General features: G+C 34.9%; 1 protein-coding gene across 6 annotated transcripts; it reads right to left on the reverse strand.

The window, feature by feature from the left end:
- Positions 1 to 3,001: 3,001 nt before the first annotated feature.
- LOC149002944 (zinc finger CCCH domain-containing protein 18-like) lies at positions 3,002 to 8,480 on the reverse strand. 6 transcript variants are annotated; one of them, XM_089136137.1, is made up of 9 exons: positions 8,398 to 8,480; positions 8,201 to 8,295; positions 6,209 to 7,211; positions 5,940 to 6,113; positions 5,663 to 5,842; positions 5,142 to 5,218; positions 4,496 to 4,663; positions 4,270 to 4,396; positions 3,003 to 4,027 (listed from the first exon to the last, which is right to left on the reverse strand). In XM_089136137.1, exons 3-9 carry the CDS (start codon positions 7,195 to 7,197, stop codon positions 3,958 to 3,960), a joined length of 1,785 nt encoding a protein of 594 aa, XP_088992263.1. In that variant the 5' UTR covers positions 7,198 to 7,211; positions 8,201 to 8,295; positions 8,398 to 8,480; the 3' UTR covers positions 3,003 to 3,957. The 6 variants fall into 6 exon arrangements, with proteins under 6 accessions (XP_088992259.1, XP_088992258.1, XP_088992263.1 ...); XM_089136133.1 differs by lacking the exons at positions 8,201 to 8,295; positions 8,398 to 8,480 and adding an exon at positions 7,309 to 8,194 and having other exon boundaries at positions 3,002 to 4,027; positions 5,940 to 6,107; XM_089136132.1 differs by lacking the exons at positions 8,201 to 8,295; positions 8,398 to 8,480 and adding an exon at positions 7,309 to 8,194 and having other exon boundaries at positions 3,002 to 4,027.
- Between the last annotated feature and the right edge of the window lie 9,051 nt (positions 8,481 to 17,531).

Below are 17,531 nucleotides of genomic sequence, written 5' to 3' on the forward strand. Positions count from 1 at the left end.
CAACCAGTACTTAGTGATTTGCCAAGAAGGAAGTATAGGCTCTAAAGGGTTGAAGGGAGGGTTTTTAGTTCTTAATTCTATTAACTGCAAAGCTGAGGTGGTTCTGTCGGATAAGTCGATATTCTTTATTAAATGCCGGATGGAAAGGAAGCAGCCATGTTGTTTGTTTCATCTATGCCCCTCCCAGTTATTCTAATAGGAAAGGCTTTTGGTCTGTCTTGGCTTCCAATTTACAAAAGGTCTCGGATCTGTATGTAATTATGGGAGACTTCAATGAACTTTTGGAAGCCGGTGATAAATGCAGGATTACCGGCACGAGCAAAACTAGCTCAATGGTCGCATACTCAGTTAGAGTGTGCACTATGCGAAAAGGGAGAGGAAACAACATGGCATATCTTAATCTCATGTGATTGGGGAAAAAGAGTGCATGCGGTAGGACCATTGGGGCTACGTACAAAAATTGGACGGATACATATTTTCTAAGCTGGTGTTACAACATGTGCTAACAATTAAACAAGGATAATTTCCAATTGTTTATATTTGTCTTCATAATATCAAGCTACTTCATTTGGAAAGAAAGGAATGAAAGGGTGTTTAATCAGAAAATACCTAACCCCATGAAAGTGTTATGAAACCTTAATCATTGGAATAAGGCTATAAAACTATAAAGGGTGGAAGAAATTTTACATTTACCTAGTCACCTTAATGATGTAAATCTCCTTGAACAATGAGAGAATTGGTGCAAGAACATACCAAAAGTTAACAAAATTGTTTTAATTTGTACAAGGGTTTCTAACCAACAACTAGAAGAAACAGGATGGAGTACTGGTATATGCATGGATGGACATATTAGTTTGTTAATTTTCGTAAAGGAAAAACAAAAGGTATTTTGAAGGTAATGCTAGTTGGGCTACAATTGAGAATGGATAAAACAGCAAGAAGTGGGCAACAGATAGAAGAAATATGGACTAATAATGTACAACAGACAAGTGGCAGCTGTATTACCATAACCCTCAAGAGAAACATGGTCTCTTGAGGAATTATCTATGTTTATGGAACCGACTAAGATAACAAAAACTGTGAAGTATGATAAATTTTCAACCCCAATGCTTCAATATCTAATATTTGTAAGTGCTTTTAAACTTATTAATATTATTTTTATTTCATAAAAAAAATAAAAAATAAAAAAACACTCTGCCCTTCAACAAGACTCGTTCCTCTCATTCATTCCTCCACTTTGTATTAAATGGTCTCTCTCTCTCTCTTTTTTTTTTTTTTTTTTTTTTTTTTAATTAATCTCCTTTTAGAGTTAGATACTCTAGGATGTAATATTATGCGTGATTTCTCTCTTTCTTAATATAAGTAGCTTTTACCCACCCAAAAAAAAAAAAAAAAAAAACGAGAGAAATGGATCGTACATATCAGCCGAATTGAATTGATATAAACTTGTATCGGCACAAATAACAGAATCAGATTCCTAGTCCGATCCAATTTCAATTGATCAATACGGATAGTGAACCAAGGAAACAGAGGGTGGTCAAAATTAGGGATTTCGTTACCTGTTCCGAGAAAACATCTGTTCTGATGTAGTTTTCCAGAACACATTCGAGAACACAGAAACCGACGGAAAGCTCGTTCTTCCACCGCCGGAGAAACTCAGGTACGATATGATATTCCTCTCGCACGTCTCTGCTTGTTCATCACCTTCTCCTCCGGAGTCGTCCTCTCCTTCTCACTTGTTGTCTTTCACTGTAATTCGCAACCGGATACGCAATTCGCTTCCGTTCTTCGATATTTATCATCTATCTGTCTGTCTCTCTCTCTGGTCTCCCTCTATACGAAATCATTATCGAGTTTTTCTGGTCCTCTCACCTTTTCCTATCTCATCCTGCGTCTGAACCTAAGGCAATTGATAGCTTGGTGATTGAAAAGTTTTAAGGTTTTAATTTTTCTCCATTTCGATTTTAATGATGCAATTATACTTGAGTACTAGATTACTTAGTATATTTCAATTGCAATTTTCGTTCTTCTTGAATTCAGAATCGGTGAACTTTTTGAGTGAAGCAATCTATGAAGTTAATTTAAAGAATTCAAATTGTTGGAACAAACACTAAGAAATCTTACTTATACAGGCAGCATAGCTTATTTTAAATATGTTATCACGTTATCCTGTTGTGTTTTGCACAGAGATGCTGCAGCAAGTGTTTCTTTTTGTATTAACAAAAGTACTCCAACTAGTTGAGCTTCATATACAAGCATGGTTAGTGTTACTTGAGAACTGTCTTTTTGTGGTTGTGGTTGGTAAATTAAATGAAGAACTTGAATACTTGATGTACAACCTTCGATTAAGATGATGCTGTTTAGTAAATTTCTTTCATGCTTGTTTACAACTTATTCTGTAATCATGGTTGTCTTGATCATTTCCTAGCACTTGCAATATGGTAGGAGAACAGGGATATAGTCATTTTGAGCCTCTACATCAATCTTAAAAATCAAACTTGGTCGTAATTTTCATCCATCACAGATTCGCAACATAATGAACTACTTGGTGATTTCCAACTCTGCAAGTTAAATGCAAATCTTTCTTCCATGTCCACCAAGTCAAGGTATGCTTGACTTTGACTAGAAGCAGAACACAGAAATAAGAGTAAGGAAAAGACTGAATGGGATATGATTTTATAGAAGAGTGTGATAAATGGAGCTTGAAGCCTCGAACAGAGCAGAACTGATACGACCAATCTCTGTTAATTGTCTCTGTTCCCCTTCAGGTTTGCAGGCCATGTGAAAAATAAAAAAAATTCCTTGACTCCCTCACTTCCCTTAAATTATTTTATCACTAAACCCAATATTTTGATTTCTCATGAACCCGCACAGCACTGCACGTCCAAGAGGATCTCTCAATGGTCACTGTTTTAAGCTATTTTTAATTTGAAAACAGAAAAAGCCCCCCCCCCCCTCTCCTGAAACCTTGCCTTCTGTGACATTTCTGGCATAAAAGCAATTTCCAAATACAAGATCAACAAATAGAACAACAGAAGGGATATGGATTCAAAAGTAATGCAGAGCATGTTCATACAGACCTGTGAATGGTCCCCTCAGGTGAGATTTAAAGCACCATTCTTTTCCTCCACTGGGCCACTTAGAGATTCCTTCAAACAGCTGATAATACAAAATTACAGTTCAAATGTCCTAATCTGCCACTTCAAAAGTAGTGAGTTCTAACCCAGGCCAGTAAGTCATCATTTCTTTTCCATATCAATCCACAGAGTAACAACCAGAGAGAGTAAGCAAAGCAAATGGTGTCATTTTCTGATTATCAATAAAGTTGGGATGTTTCAATCATACAACCTAACAGTCTTCATTACCAAGTTATCTTCAGAGACAAAAAGAAGGGATGGGGAGGAGGGGGGGGGGGGAATCAAGTTAAATGAAGGATAACTATAGAATATGCTAAGAGACTTTATGGTATAAAACTTCTAAGTAACCCTTTGTTTAAGTAAAAATTATTTCCATCTGTTTCTAACTTTTGCAGAGATTCTACACTTCTTTTTTTCCTTTGAACCCTGCATGTTCTATAGTATTTTTCCACTAAGGCAGACTATAATACATCTCTTCTAAGATCCAGACTTTTTTGCTTCCTTAAAAAAAAAGTGTACAAACTTGTTACATGTAGTTTTCTTTCTAGCTTTCTGTATGACTGATTCCTCTTTGAAAACCTGCTACTCCACCCAATGTATCAGGGAGAAGAAGCTTCTATGTTTCTTTCTTCCTCAGTATGAACTTGCGCGAAGCTTGAACAATTACTTGAGATGAATGTATGTAGAGAGAAGGAAGGTAGCAGGGAGAAAAAGTTTAAAATGGAGTTTGGGGTGGAAAGGGTTTTTCTTTCTGTTGGTGGGGGCTGCATTAGACTTGAAAATCCAGCACTCTACCTCTATTTCTTCTCTGTTTCTGAATCTATATCACTGTTGAAATGCTGCTTGGTATCGGAGATGCAAATGGACTCTCCGGAAGATTAATTCCTTGGCTGTAACAAAATTCAGAATGACTAGATATATTCAGCATCAGATGACAATAAACAGCATAATAAGAAGAAAAGAAAATTTTACCCAATGCTTCTAATCCCTCTGAAGTATAAAATGCAGTCAATGAGAACAGGGATATTGAGAAACAAATGAAATATTTTACAACCTTTTTAAAATAAATGAATCCCCCTCCACCCCCAACATGCCCATATAGGAAAAAGGAAACCACAAAAGGAGAATTTACCTCTCCTGGTCAGTGTAAATTGAGCTTGTGTGCCTGGTGTTGTCATCACTAGTTGAGCCATGGTTTAAAACATCCAATAAGTAATTGAACCGATCCATTGAAGGAAACTCATTATGATCTGCACAAGCTTTGGCATAAAATAGAAAAAGCAATGTAAGCAAGCAAATAAACAATTAAAGGCACTGACAAGAAAGTACAAACTAAATGAAACGGAAATAGGATTGACCTTCTGCTAGCTTCAATCCATCCATGTTGTAACCAAAGTATTGCTGAGTCAATTGTTTCGGTGCCAACTGCAATTCGGCAAGACGCCTTCTCTCAAATTCAAGAGCCTGTTCATGCTCTTCCATAAGCTGCTTCCTTGGCAGTCTAGAGTTATCACACATTCTGGGCACTATAAAGAAGAAGAAAAATATATTCTATTAGAACAAGAACTTGAAAGGGACTACAAGCACCACTTGGACATGAGTGAAAAACAAAAGGTTTATCTATTAATCCAATTGATCCACGATGATCTCCTAGGCATTAATCTAACCCAAGTGTTCCTAATCATCTAATCACTCAAAATCATTTTTCCTGTCACTGCAGACAATGCATGCTTTCGATCATGAAATTGAATGGCATGGATTAGATACCAAGGAGTTCACCTTTTTCCTTCACCAATGAATAATCAAAAAATACCATTGTAAGAAGGAAGGCCAGCCTCTAAAGCAGCCAAACAGATAATAAAAAACCAAGAAAATTTTGTACTCAAGCCACATGCCCTACATGTTCTTCGCTAATCTTTTTCGTTGCAAGCAATAAATTTTCTTTTATGTATTTTATCAGAACTACAGAAGACACAAAGTAAGTTCATCAGATGATTTACTTACTTGACTGAAGCTCAGGATCCATTTCTAAGAAGTGAGACGGGTAGTAGGGAAGGGGTTCAATTTTTTCAGCATACTTCCTGCAATAAGAAGGGGAAAAATGCCATAATAAATATGAATAATTTAATTTCAATCATAAGAGATTTCATAATCAATAAAGAGGATGGAGAAAAGAACCAAAGAAACAGAAGAGCAATCTTAGGCAACCCGTAACAATGGTGCCAACTAATGAAATTTTAACTCAAGCAACATCTCCCAATTCATCACCATATATGTCAAAACCATAAAATGATTAAAATGGTACCTCATGCTACAATTGTGGAGAACAAGAAAAAGAAATGAAAGAAACAGAAAATCAATCTTCAGCAACCCATGCTAATGATTTCCAACTATCGAAACTCCAGCCAATTCCAAAGCTTCTGTACAAATTAAGATTACTCAATTCATCATATATGATACCCCATTATATAATTTACTGGAAGAGCCAACAGAAAACCTTTCAAATCATTTGAGTATTTTTTTACCTGTCAACGAGCCTGGATTTTTCCCTGTAAGGTTTTACCAGCACACGAGCACCACACACGAAGTGGGGGTTTCCCTTGGTCAAAATTATCTTCACTGTTTCTGGATAGACAAAAGTCACAAAACCAAACATTCTCTTCTGCTGAAACGGAATTCTAACATCTTGAACAGGCCCAAAGGTCCTATAAAAGAAAATTTTGGGAGAAACATAATAAGAATACTAAAAGGAAGACCAGAACAAAATGAAATAAAACAAGCAATAGTGTCAAAATCTCATACTTAAAATAGTTGGAAACATCTTCCTCAGAAAAGGTGCTCTCAGCAGGAAATGTCAGATAAATCTGTCGAGATCCAGCAACAATTGCACCTGGGTCACTCCTCTCACTCCTATACTCCATGTATTTTGGAGCATCTTCCGCTAGGATGACTGAGTGCTGCCCGTGAGGTCTGTAACTTCAATTACATAAAATCCAAACATTATAAATACCAACTGTTAGGAGTTAACTCGAGAATTCATAAACAGGATTCAAAAGCGATCATCACTGCACCTGTCAATAAGTCGAATGCTATTCTTCAATCGAGCAAGAAGCTTCGTCAGACTGTACCCAGCCTTCCCATGTCTTTGACTCTCTGTGAGGTAACCCTCTGCCTGAAGGGTCCTACCATATTTCTCATAATACATCAGTGGTAGTGAAGCAATGGATACAGGAATGCCCCGCCTAGATTTCAAGAGCTCTGTAAGCTCCAACTCTAATTTCTCAAGGGAGCCCGGTAAGAACACATGATCCTCATTAATAAGTTCATTTGGGTTTGGGCTAAAGATCTGAGAGAAGCTATCCGGAAAAGGTTGGCCATGGAAGTACCTACAGCTGCTTCCATGCTTACAATACCCCTTGTTGAAGTAATGACAAGCTTTCACTGGGAATTCAGGAAGACTTGGTGATCTCCTAGTGGCTCTTGCATTTAGACTGCCCAATGCAGGTTCAGGATAGTAATAGCTGCTTGAAAAATCTGGTCCCAGAGAATTAACAGGTTCCAACTGATCCTCCAAACTCAATAACTGAGCTTGATTGTGAAGATAATCATCAGAGATTGAATTTCCATATGTGGGTGGGAGGAAATCTATGTTGTGCAGTTGTTGATGTTCAGTTGTCACTTGAGGATCCCAGTAAGGAGCAGCTACCCTAAATGTAGCTGGAGATGAGAATGGCCGTGAAGAAGCAGGTGAAAAAGGAGTCAACTGCAGAGACAGATCTGATATAGGTGAGGGGTTCCCAGAACCAGGTGAGATTGGTCCTGAAACTTGCTGCTTAATCGATAGATGAAGTTCAGCTTTGGCAAGTTCAGCCTTGGCAAGTCCCTCTTTGGCAGTACTGATTAGGGACTGAATCAAATTGTCAGGACCAAAAGCCAATCTTATCATCTCCCTATCTCCATGCTCTTGCATTAGAAGATACCCAACAATCTTTGAAACATTTTCTGGTTCTAGTTTTCGTATTCTGTTGAAGACAACCCTTGTAGACTCCAAAAGATCCATTAACCGCCCAACTTCTGCAAGTCAATTCAGTATAAAAGAAAGATCAGTGACTACCCGGGAAAAATAACAAAGTAATTTAACTAAAACCATGAGGACAGACACAAAAATTACTTTTAAAGGAGATAATCCACAAGGTTAGGAATTCAGAAGAAGAAGAAGCCGAACAACAGGTCAACAACCCTAGATTCATTTTATTTATAAATGAACAACAGATCCATCCTTCTGAAGAGAAGTCACTGGAAACCACAGAACCAAAAAATAGTTCTCATAAAACAAAACCCTTTTCCATTTTCTTATTTCTTTTTTCCTTATTCTTCGTTCAATTAAATCCTTCAAATTGATATCTCCAGAATTTTGAGAAGTATGGCCTTCCCAAGATACGCGACCCATAACAACTAGCCTTTTAAACCAGAAAAGGAAATACACTCTCAATAAGCAGAAAGAAAATCCCCCACCCAAAAAAATATTAAGCAGAAAGGAAATACCAGAAAAGCTCTGGAATCATCAGTATCAGAACAGTAACAGAACCTAAATGGGAATTTATTTCCCTACTCAGGAGCCACAGAGATTGGATTTATACTTGAGCAGAAAAACCCACTAAAAGATTTTTTTCTCCAACCAAATTAAAAGAATAAGTTTAAAATCTTTACTCTTTCCCGGTAGCAGAAATAAGCAAATATAACCATACTCAGAAATGAGAAAGAAAAAAAACCAAATGAACTCTCTCCAGGAAAGGAAAAATACATTTTCCAGACAACAAGAAAAGAGAAAACTCTTGTTATGCATGTTTGAAGATGAAACCCATATCCAAAGCCGGTTGAACAAAACTGACCTAAAATTGATTTTTCAGACATTTTAATGAAGACCCATATGCAGAAACACATATTTTCCTGTAAATCTATAAGAGAAGCTTACACGGAGCTACGTACGGTTAGTAGTTTAAAGCTCCATGTTGAAACATAAAATTCAGAAGATTTAAACAAACCCAGAAGCAGAAACTGACCTCTAAATGGATTGACTATGAAATAACTTCTGATAAACCAGATTTTTGAGACATATGAGCACAGATCTATGATATCCAACAAATCTCTCAGACTCCTGTTTCAGATAGAAGGGGGAAAAGTCAGCAGAACTAATCCAGAGCCTCAAAGTCCATGATTACTCTATCTTTTTTTCAAACTTTTTTTTCTCCCTCTTTACCTTCTCTATTATATCCCTGTATCTTTTCCCTCACACATCCATCTTCAACCAAAACGACACCATCTTAAAAGGTAAAATGAAAGAAAGACAGCTTTAAACGCTCCTGTCTTGAGTTTGAAATTTTAAATCAAGACATAAATAAATAAATAATAATAAATTAAATTAAATCATCCAAATTCCAGAAATCGAAAAATATTAGATTGTTTTTATACAATCTTTTTTTAATTTATAATTAACCCTCCCATCCCAACAGTTTTTCCCCATTTCGAAATTTTCCAAAAAACTATTTCTTTGTTCTGCGAAATTACGATTTACAGGTTGTCTTTGTCGTTACAGAAAATTGCGGGAATTAAATTATAAATGGTCCTTCTACCCAAAAAAAAAAAAATTATAAATGGTCCTGGATTTTCGAACTTAAGCAGAACTGCGTGGTTCCTAATTTGACCATTGTACCCTTATTTAGTCCCATAATACCTAACAAATCTACTCATTTTTTTTTATTATAAAATACCCAATTGCTATTTCTGGGTTTACAGTTACCTGGTCACCTGGGTTGCTTCAAAATTTTCTTTTGAACATCTTTTTAGTTTTTCCTTCTCATTAGGGTATTCAAAAACACTTTTATTTTTTATTCACCAATAGTTTTAACTTTTAAGTGACTTACAGAGAAACCCTATAAAAAGTTTTTTTTTTTTTTTTTTTTTTTTTTTTTGGTACCCTATAAAGTTTTCAAGTGGTAGAGTTAAGGAAAGAATCATAACCAAGTGAGTTGAGAACACCATTTTTTTCATGTTTTCTCAGATGGTTCATGGGATCCAATAATTTCTCAAGTGGTCGTGGATGGGTTATCAAGACATCCTCTGATCTTTTATTGCTGCTCACATGAAAACAGGTTGGGCACTATCCGCATCACAAACGGAGCTAGAAGCGTTGTATGAAATTCTTCAAATTGCTTCTACTATAGGGATAAAGAATATCAAGGTCTTCTCTGATTGTAAGGCAATGGTTTACAGTTTACATGGTGATCCTGATGGTCTGGATTGGCCTTGTGCTAACTTAGTTCAGCTTATTAAAAATCTGTTGATAGGGTTTGACAATTATGTTGTATTACATATTTCTCGCATAGTAAATGTTTCTGCCGATTTGTTAGCTAGAGGAACCCGTTGTTTGGGTATGTTTAAAGTTTGGTGGATGCAGCCACTACTTGGGCTTCAAAATTTGTACAATGTTTCTGCTGGGAGAATCTCTCCAGATTTGTTTATTTGAATAAAGTTTGTCTGTGTTTGGCCAAAAAAAAAAAAAAAAAAAAAAAACACCATTTCGGCAAAAAAAAAAAAAAAAGTTGAGAACACCTTTAACATAGAGATTTTTTTTTTTCTTCTCTCAAGCTGCTGGATTCATGGCTGAAACCAGAATGAGTGGTATAGGATGTCGGATTTTGTTTTTTAAAATAAAAAATTATATATATATATATAATTTAATATAAGTTAGTTAGTTAAGTTTCAAAATATTAAAACTCTATAGTGTTGTTTTAAGACTCTTGTTTGATTTTTGCTTTCATAGGACTCTTTTACTTTTCGATCGAAGGATTTTGGTAATTCAGCATATATAAGGTAATTTAATTTACCATATTTATTTAGTCCCACATTAATTGGAGCTCATGAGAATATCAATTATATATACGTTGATTGCTCATAAGTAGGATGTATGCTGGTAGAGAGTTAAATATGGATCACACGCATGCACCGAACTGAGCCGAGTCGGGCGTGGTTGCAATTGTGGTTCGTGGACCCTAGTCTAACCAGGCCATAGGACATTATAATATTATTATTTGAATAACAAGACTTTTAAATGTCTATGATGGGACTTGGATCGTAGATTATGATTCATAAAACCTGTTTTTTTGGGTCTTGCTGATATAGGTGAGAATTTAAGAACAAGAGTTGAGACTCTGGTTTTTTGGAAAAACAAAATTTTCGTGTTCAAAAAAGTTAGAAAAAATTTTGTTAGAAAAAATTTCGTTTTTGTTTTCTTCCTTCATGTGCTGTATACTACCTCCGTATCTCATTAGCAAGTAATATCTGTTAGAGTGCTAGTCTTCAGAACTAAGGAGTTATTGTATTTTTGATGTGAGAACATCAAGGTCAAACCCAATCTGCATTAAAGGGGGCGTTCAAATACCTTAAAGAAAAGTATTGTACTTACATCTCAATTCACCCTGTTCGAGTTCGTTTTGGTTTGTTTTCGCTTCTTCTACTTCATTCGGGTAAGTGGTTCTAACATAAGGTATATTACTTTATATTCAGTTTCTCTTTGTCTAATATTGGTTTATCTATACTCTGCCTTTGATTTTCTGGTTCTAACATAGGATTTCAAAAAACTACACTCCAATTGGAAGAGAGTAAGGACGTGAGTGTGAGAGAAGGATAAGTAAATAAGTGTGTGTACGTAAGCAAGTTGTTCATTTAAGACAAAGATACTCAATTCTTTTTTTCTTTTTTTTTTGGACTGGGGGAGTTATGAGTCCGGATCAAAGTGCTACCCAACGGGTTTTCGACCACACAAAACAGTGGGACTTACGATGAAAAACATTTTTTGGAAAAACTAAAAAAAGTTTAAAATTCCATCTATAGGCCCCACTGTTTTGTGTGGTCAGGAACCATAGAGGAAACACCATGCTACCCCAACGGGGTGAGGATTCGGTGGAGGGGTAAAACCAAAGGTACTCATCTTAGATAATAAAAGTTGAATCAAACCAAAAACCCTTTACGGTATAGCATGGCCAATTGCACGTGGTGGGAACCACACTTTTATGAGATATTCAGATTTTGTTCTGTTGTGTAGGACACAAGGGACTACATTCATCCTCTGATTACGAAATTAAGGGCACACATGTCCCACATGCATGGCTCATCATCCACCATATCATGACCCCACATCAATTTTTTCCTTTTCTTTATTTTTTTCTCTTTTTTATTTTTAATCAAACGAAAAGGGCAGAAGGGTACTATGGGTGACACCGTGACAGGGTGAGATTTCTTAGGGTGAAGAAGGTGACCGGTTCAACCGGCAGAAAGGAGGGGATTACCGGCAGAAGAGGGCAGAAGAGGGCAGAAGGGTATTATGTTTTTGCATCTCCGTCAGAACCTGGCCTTTATCCGTTAGGCTGCGTTTGTTTACAAAGATTGGGTGGGGAAAAAAAAAAAATGGGTAAGGGTGTCAATCGGTATGGTTTCGATAATTTGGTACGATACCAACTTTGAATACCGAAAACTAGAACCGTATAGCATCAAATTTACATGGTATGGTACGGTTTCGGTATTTACAAAAACAGTTCGGTATGGTTTTGGTATTAAATCGGAGCGGGAAAAGATTTAAACACGGTATCTAGTGCGGTACAATTTGGTAAGAATGAAACTTATACCACTTTTGTTATTAGTTCATTAAGATCCTAATGAAATTGTGATCGATCAATCGATAGAATTTGATATTAATAAAGATAAAGCAAGTAAATCTAATTAATAGAGACAAAACAAGTAAATCTAAGAAGATGAGTGAATGATGAAATGAAAAATTGAAATAGGAAATTAGGGATAGGGTAAATGTAAAGTGTTTTTATTGTAAAAATTACAATTTATATCCCTTGATTTGGTAAGGTACCAATTCGGTATAAAACCGGAACCGTATCGAAGAAATTCGGTTTCGGTACGTATCGTACCAAATTTTGAATGGTACGGTACGGTGCAATTTTAGACGGCGCGGTTCAGTATGGTTAAACGGTTTCGGTAAGCAATTGACACTCTTACATGTGGGTGCCATGTGTAGTGAGGTGATGAGAGAAGAGAAGGAAAGGAAAGTGTGAAAAAATATTAACTTTTCCATATTTTTTCACAAAATTTCACATTTTTTTGTTGGATTTTAAAAAGACTTGGGGTGAGAAAATTAGGTTGTCACCTCACAAGATAAGTTTCCTTAAACTTATCTTGATTTCAAAGAAACTTGTCTCTCACTTTTCCACTTAAGTAACCAAACAATTTGTACTTGTGGAATTTAAAGGAAAAGTGGGAAGAAAAAAAAATCCATTTCCATCACCTTTATTCTAGCAAACAACCGCAACCTTAATCTTCCTCAACTCTTTATTGTGTTTTATTTTATTTTATTTATTCATTTATTTTGGGTAAATTCTCAACTCTTTTTGCCTTTGTCTTTAAGTTTTTTACTTTTATTTTTTATTTTTTATTATTATTTTTCTATCCTTATCACTGTCCGAGAGAGTGTTGAAATTTTTAGAAAATTAATTTCAATTCTCTATTTATTTATCATTTTTTTACCCATAAGCACGGACAAAATAGATGAAAGTTGGGCAGACTAATATCTTGACATAATTGGACTATCCGTTTTCTTGTGGATGTATGACATGTGTCCTAACATCACATCAAAGTGTTGAGGTCCATTTACAAAACACATCAATTTTTTTTGGGAAAATTAGATGATTAGTCACTTTTAGGTTTTCTTTTAAAAAAATAACCACTCAATGTTCCACTTAACAAAACTAGTTAAAACTAAATTTGGGTTTATAAAACTAGCCAAAATAGTAATTTTTCATTTCTTTGACATTTTTAACCCCTAAAATTAACCACATTAAAAAGGAAAAATCACTATTTTGTTCAAAAGAAAAAAATCATTAATTTTTCATTCCCTTTGAACATTTTTACCCCTTTATTGGTATTATTATTTTTAGGGGTAAAAATGTCCAAATGGATGAAAAATCAATATTTTGACTAATTTTGTAAATCTAAACTCAGTTTTAACTACTTTTGTTAAGTAAAACTTTGAGTGATTACTTTTGTAAATGAAAACATAAAACTAGCTAATCAAGTAATTTTCCCATTTTTTTGTAATTTAATCACAATCTTTTGATTTGATGTTAAAACATTAGATAAAAATCTAGAGTTGGGCCCCTTATATATAAGAGGTCAAAAGTCAAATTTCTTTAGAACCAGGACCCAATTGGAGGGTGGGGCCAAATATCCATGGACATGTGTCCGACACCTTAGTGGTCGATTCTATATATCCCATGTTCAACAAGGGTTAGTCCATTACTTTCTCCTTATTAGTTGATCCGTACTCGAGAATATGTTACAAGAGAAAAGAGAGAATGATATGTTGTGCAATCTCGACGTGGTCCTAAAATCGGCTTCATGCCTTTTGACTAGGAAAGTTTAAGTCGACCGAGGGGCTCAACCCCACATCTTAGAGAGAAGATAAAGGAAGTTGGAGACAAGAGATCGAGACATCAACCCAATGAAGAAGACTTGTACCCTTCTCAAGAGCACCCCCATGGGGATGAAGTCCAAGTAAGACTACTACTCGGAAACACTCAGAGTCGTAACTGGAAATGGCTCGAGAAACTAGCATCATAACCACCTTCCATGATACTTGGTGCAATGTTAGTGTGAACGACTCACCAACTGAGGAATTCACTGTACAATCATAATAATTGAATATCTAGCTGAGACCTATGCCAATTGTGATCATATTTATCAGGAAAAGAGGGGATCTAAGGCTAACATGGAAAATCCAGCATACCTCTAGTTGCTTTAGATAAACCTTCTACCAACCTCCACTAAAGGCTACTAAATATGATTGAAATTAACTCATTGCAGTTTACATGCGCTTGTTATTTCCCTTTTTGGTTGCAACTTCTTAATTTTAAACTCTTTACACTCTATGTGCCAGGAAATGTTACATTCATTGTCTAACTTAATTGTCAAAGACGGCTACCCGATTACTACAATTAACCTGCTCTCACTATTTGTGTCTAGGAACAAATTTTGAATTGATCCCTAAGATTCAACGAGAGTGTCAGTTTGGATGCAACACTATAAAATATTAATATACAACACCATCATGTGTAGTCTTTTCCTAAGCACTAATTTGTGTCATATTTCACACATTCACCATACGCATACGAAGGAGTTGAAATTTAGATCCTCCAAACATGCTTAATATTCATATTTTACTTTCTTAGGCCCATGTGAAATATTTTATTCATTATTGTTAGGAAAAGAAAAAAAATAGTAACAAAGATATTTCATATAAGGGATATAGCAAATCCCATCTCTTGAAAAACTTTTTTCATATTTATATTTTAAGCTCAATCCCCACCCCCACCTAAACTTCTCTCTCATCCATAATTAGTACTTACTAGTATTTATCAATAAGATTACCAAATTTGTGATAATAACTCACCTTATCTCATGATTACCAAACTAAAACCTTATCTTATCCCATTTATAGGTAATCCATTCTAGAAGTATGTGAGACACTAGATATTCTGTATCTAACTTACACAGTGAGGGCATGATCAAGGATCCTAGGAGCATTAATCCCAAACTATAGTCTGTTTTTACTTTATGATTGCTGGTTTCACCACATTTCAAATGACTTTCTAGTTGTTTAACTTGTCTCACCACCCCCACCTTTGCAAACAAACGTAACATAAAGGTTTGAGAAAAAAAAAAAAAATAAAAAAAAAAAAATAAAAAAATTAATAAATGAAGAATAAGCTGACGTCACCTCACTTTGTTTGGTTCTCGCCCAATAATAGTCAACAAAAATATTACCCACTGGTTTTCTACAAAATTTTAAATTATTTAAAAAAAATAATAAATAAATAAATCTTCTATATGTTTCCATGGCTGTCACGTTAGTACAGTAGACCCTCATTTACAGATAGGTCCCTTTCACGGTTTATAAAATAATTAGATATATCCTTAATTTCATGATACGGAATATTTTTAGGGTTTATAGATCCTTTTTGAGGCTTATCGTAATCATCATACATTAAATTAAAATAAACAACTTTATAATTTATTTTTGACAAGTAATCTAAAAAAATCCTTATACGTTAATCATATAAGATGGTAGACGTATTTCTCACACAGTTGTAGCAGTAATCTTTTGTGTAGATGCAATAAAACGAAGATATTCTGTTCGAATTTCTGTCTCTTTGTACCTTGTCTCCCATCCTTTGGCTTATGGACCTTATAATATATGTATGGTAAATCTTTTGTGACGCTAAATTGTCGCAGAGTCTAGTGAATCTTTACGTACATGAATACACGTAAAACATTTAAATAGAAACCATCATGTAGGACATACCTTTGATTAATTCTACATTAATGTTTCATAATCAATCACGTACGTACACTCACATCTGTGACAATGACTTATCTTCACTACCACACTAACATGCACTCTGTAATATCCTTGATGTGGTGTGGAAGGTCGTGCAAAACTCGCTCTTTTGATATAATGACTTTCATTATGGGGCCACATTTCAAAATAAAATTATTTTTTGGGGTAAAGAAATGCCTACACATTAGAGAAACATTTTTAATAATTTTTTTTTTTTTGTTTTAAAACACTACTACATGTCATTCATTATCTAATGTTAGATTTATTTTTAAGTAAATTTGTATTTATTATAGTCTTAAATATTTTAATTAACGTAAAAAAGTCTTTATCTTATGTCATCATTCATGTTTAGAATATTTTATACCCTTTTATATAATAAATAATAGTACTTATATACACTAATATTTCTCTCATTTGTTAAAACTAAATTGAGGCATATAAGTAATACCATTTTCAAACCCCTCATTGGTTAAACAAAATTCTCTTTAAAATAATTTGATTTGTATCATGTAATCGAGGTGTGTGCAAGTTGGCCCGGATGAACTTCAGATACAAAAAATAAAACAAAAAAAAAAAAAAGAGATTTATATCATACAATGATAGATAACTAGGTACTGGAATCTACCATGACTAATATATCGTTAATAGACCGATACAAATTGGTTGATCAATTGATAATGTACACATATTAATTTTAATTTGTTAGGGTGTCATCCAAGATATTATATTTATGATATGACCTAATCAAAGGGGTCTGCTATGCTTTTATCTATATCAAATGATAAAAAGGATCAAATAATTAAAATAATAATTAATAATACAAATATATAATTAATCAAACACTATTAAAAAGAAATATTTTTTAAATTAAAGCATGAAAGATTGGGAGAATAAAGGAAGAGATAAAAGGGGTTATTTTTGTAGAGAAACCCTAATTTATAAGCAATGGTGAGTATCCAATATCCAAATCATCATCCTCTTTTTCATCTCAAAGGGTAACCTTTTGCAAAGCTGCATCACATGTTTTCACCTAATCATTGTTTGCTTTCTTGACAACATGTGGAACACATAGACTATCAAAGCTAAAAGAAGAAAAAAGCAATCGACCACAGAGAAAAAAAAATGAAGAGACTGGAAAGCGATGGGTGGGGGTGGTGGTGGGCCTGGTGGGCCTCGCTGGTGGAGGAGATTGGTGTTTATCCTAGAGGCCATGATATCCTAAAACAGCACGTGGCCCATTTGCTTTTCTTCATCCAATGAGTGTTGTTGGAATGGAATCTTGTATTGGCAATGATTTGAGTTGCCACGTAGGCTTAATTTTCCAGGTGGCCTGGGCAATGATTGATTTATTTGAATAAAATTTGATTAACCATTTTTTAAGGTTGAGAGGCACCTATGTGGCTATACCAAATTTTGACTCATGGGCCGGGCCTTAGTGGGCCAGGCTCGAGAGACAGTTTTTGTTTTCATGGTTACGTCCAACAGAACTTGCTCCGGATTATACGGTTTGTCATTTCCCTGGATGTATTTGTTTGTTAATGCATTTTTTTTTGTACAAAGGGGCTTTATTAAGTCGGGATATAGATATTAATATGTCTTAGCAAGAGTCGAACCCACGACCTCTTCATTAAGAGATGTTGGTTTCATCACTGGAACAGATCTGCGTTGGCTTAATGCATCACTTTGGTTGGTGAGTTTAAGGGGTATCAATAATTTGCCCCACATTTGGTGGGCCCGATCTGAATCGACCAATTGAAGCACCATTGTTGATCATTGAACATGTAAACGTTGAAATATTCAGGGGTGAAAAACACAATGATTTTTCTATCTATTGTCTTGATCTGGAGGCCAAATTGATATTTTACACATGAAAAAAGGTCAGAGAAAAATTCAAAAAATTGGAAAAGAAGGGAGACAAGTGCTGATATTTCACA

This window comes from Hakea prostrata, chromosome 10 (assembly GCF_041222555.1).
Source record: "Hakea prostrata isolate BN-2017 chromosome 10, UWA_Hpros_2, whole genome shotgun sequence".
Lineage (NCBI taxonomy): Eukaryota > Viridiplantae > Streptophyta > Magnoliopsida > Proteales > Proteaceae > Hakea > Hakea prostrata.

Excerpts from the sequence above, each read along its gene's own strand:
- LOC149002944 (XM_089136132.1), bottom strand. The coding sequence starts at position 7,387 with ATGAATCTAGGGTTGTTGACCTGTTGTTCGGCTTCTTCTTCTTCTGAA. Across the intron at positions 4,664-5,141 it reads GGATCCTGAGCTTCAGTCAA|TGCCCAGAATGTGTGATAAC; the intron begins GTAAGTAAATCA and ends TCTTCTTTATAG. Across the intron at positions 4,397-4,495 it reads TGGATTGAAGCTAGCAGAAG|CTTGTGCAGATCATAATGAG; the intron begins GTCAATCCTATT and ends TTTATGCCAAAG.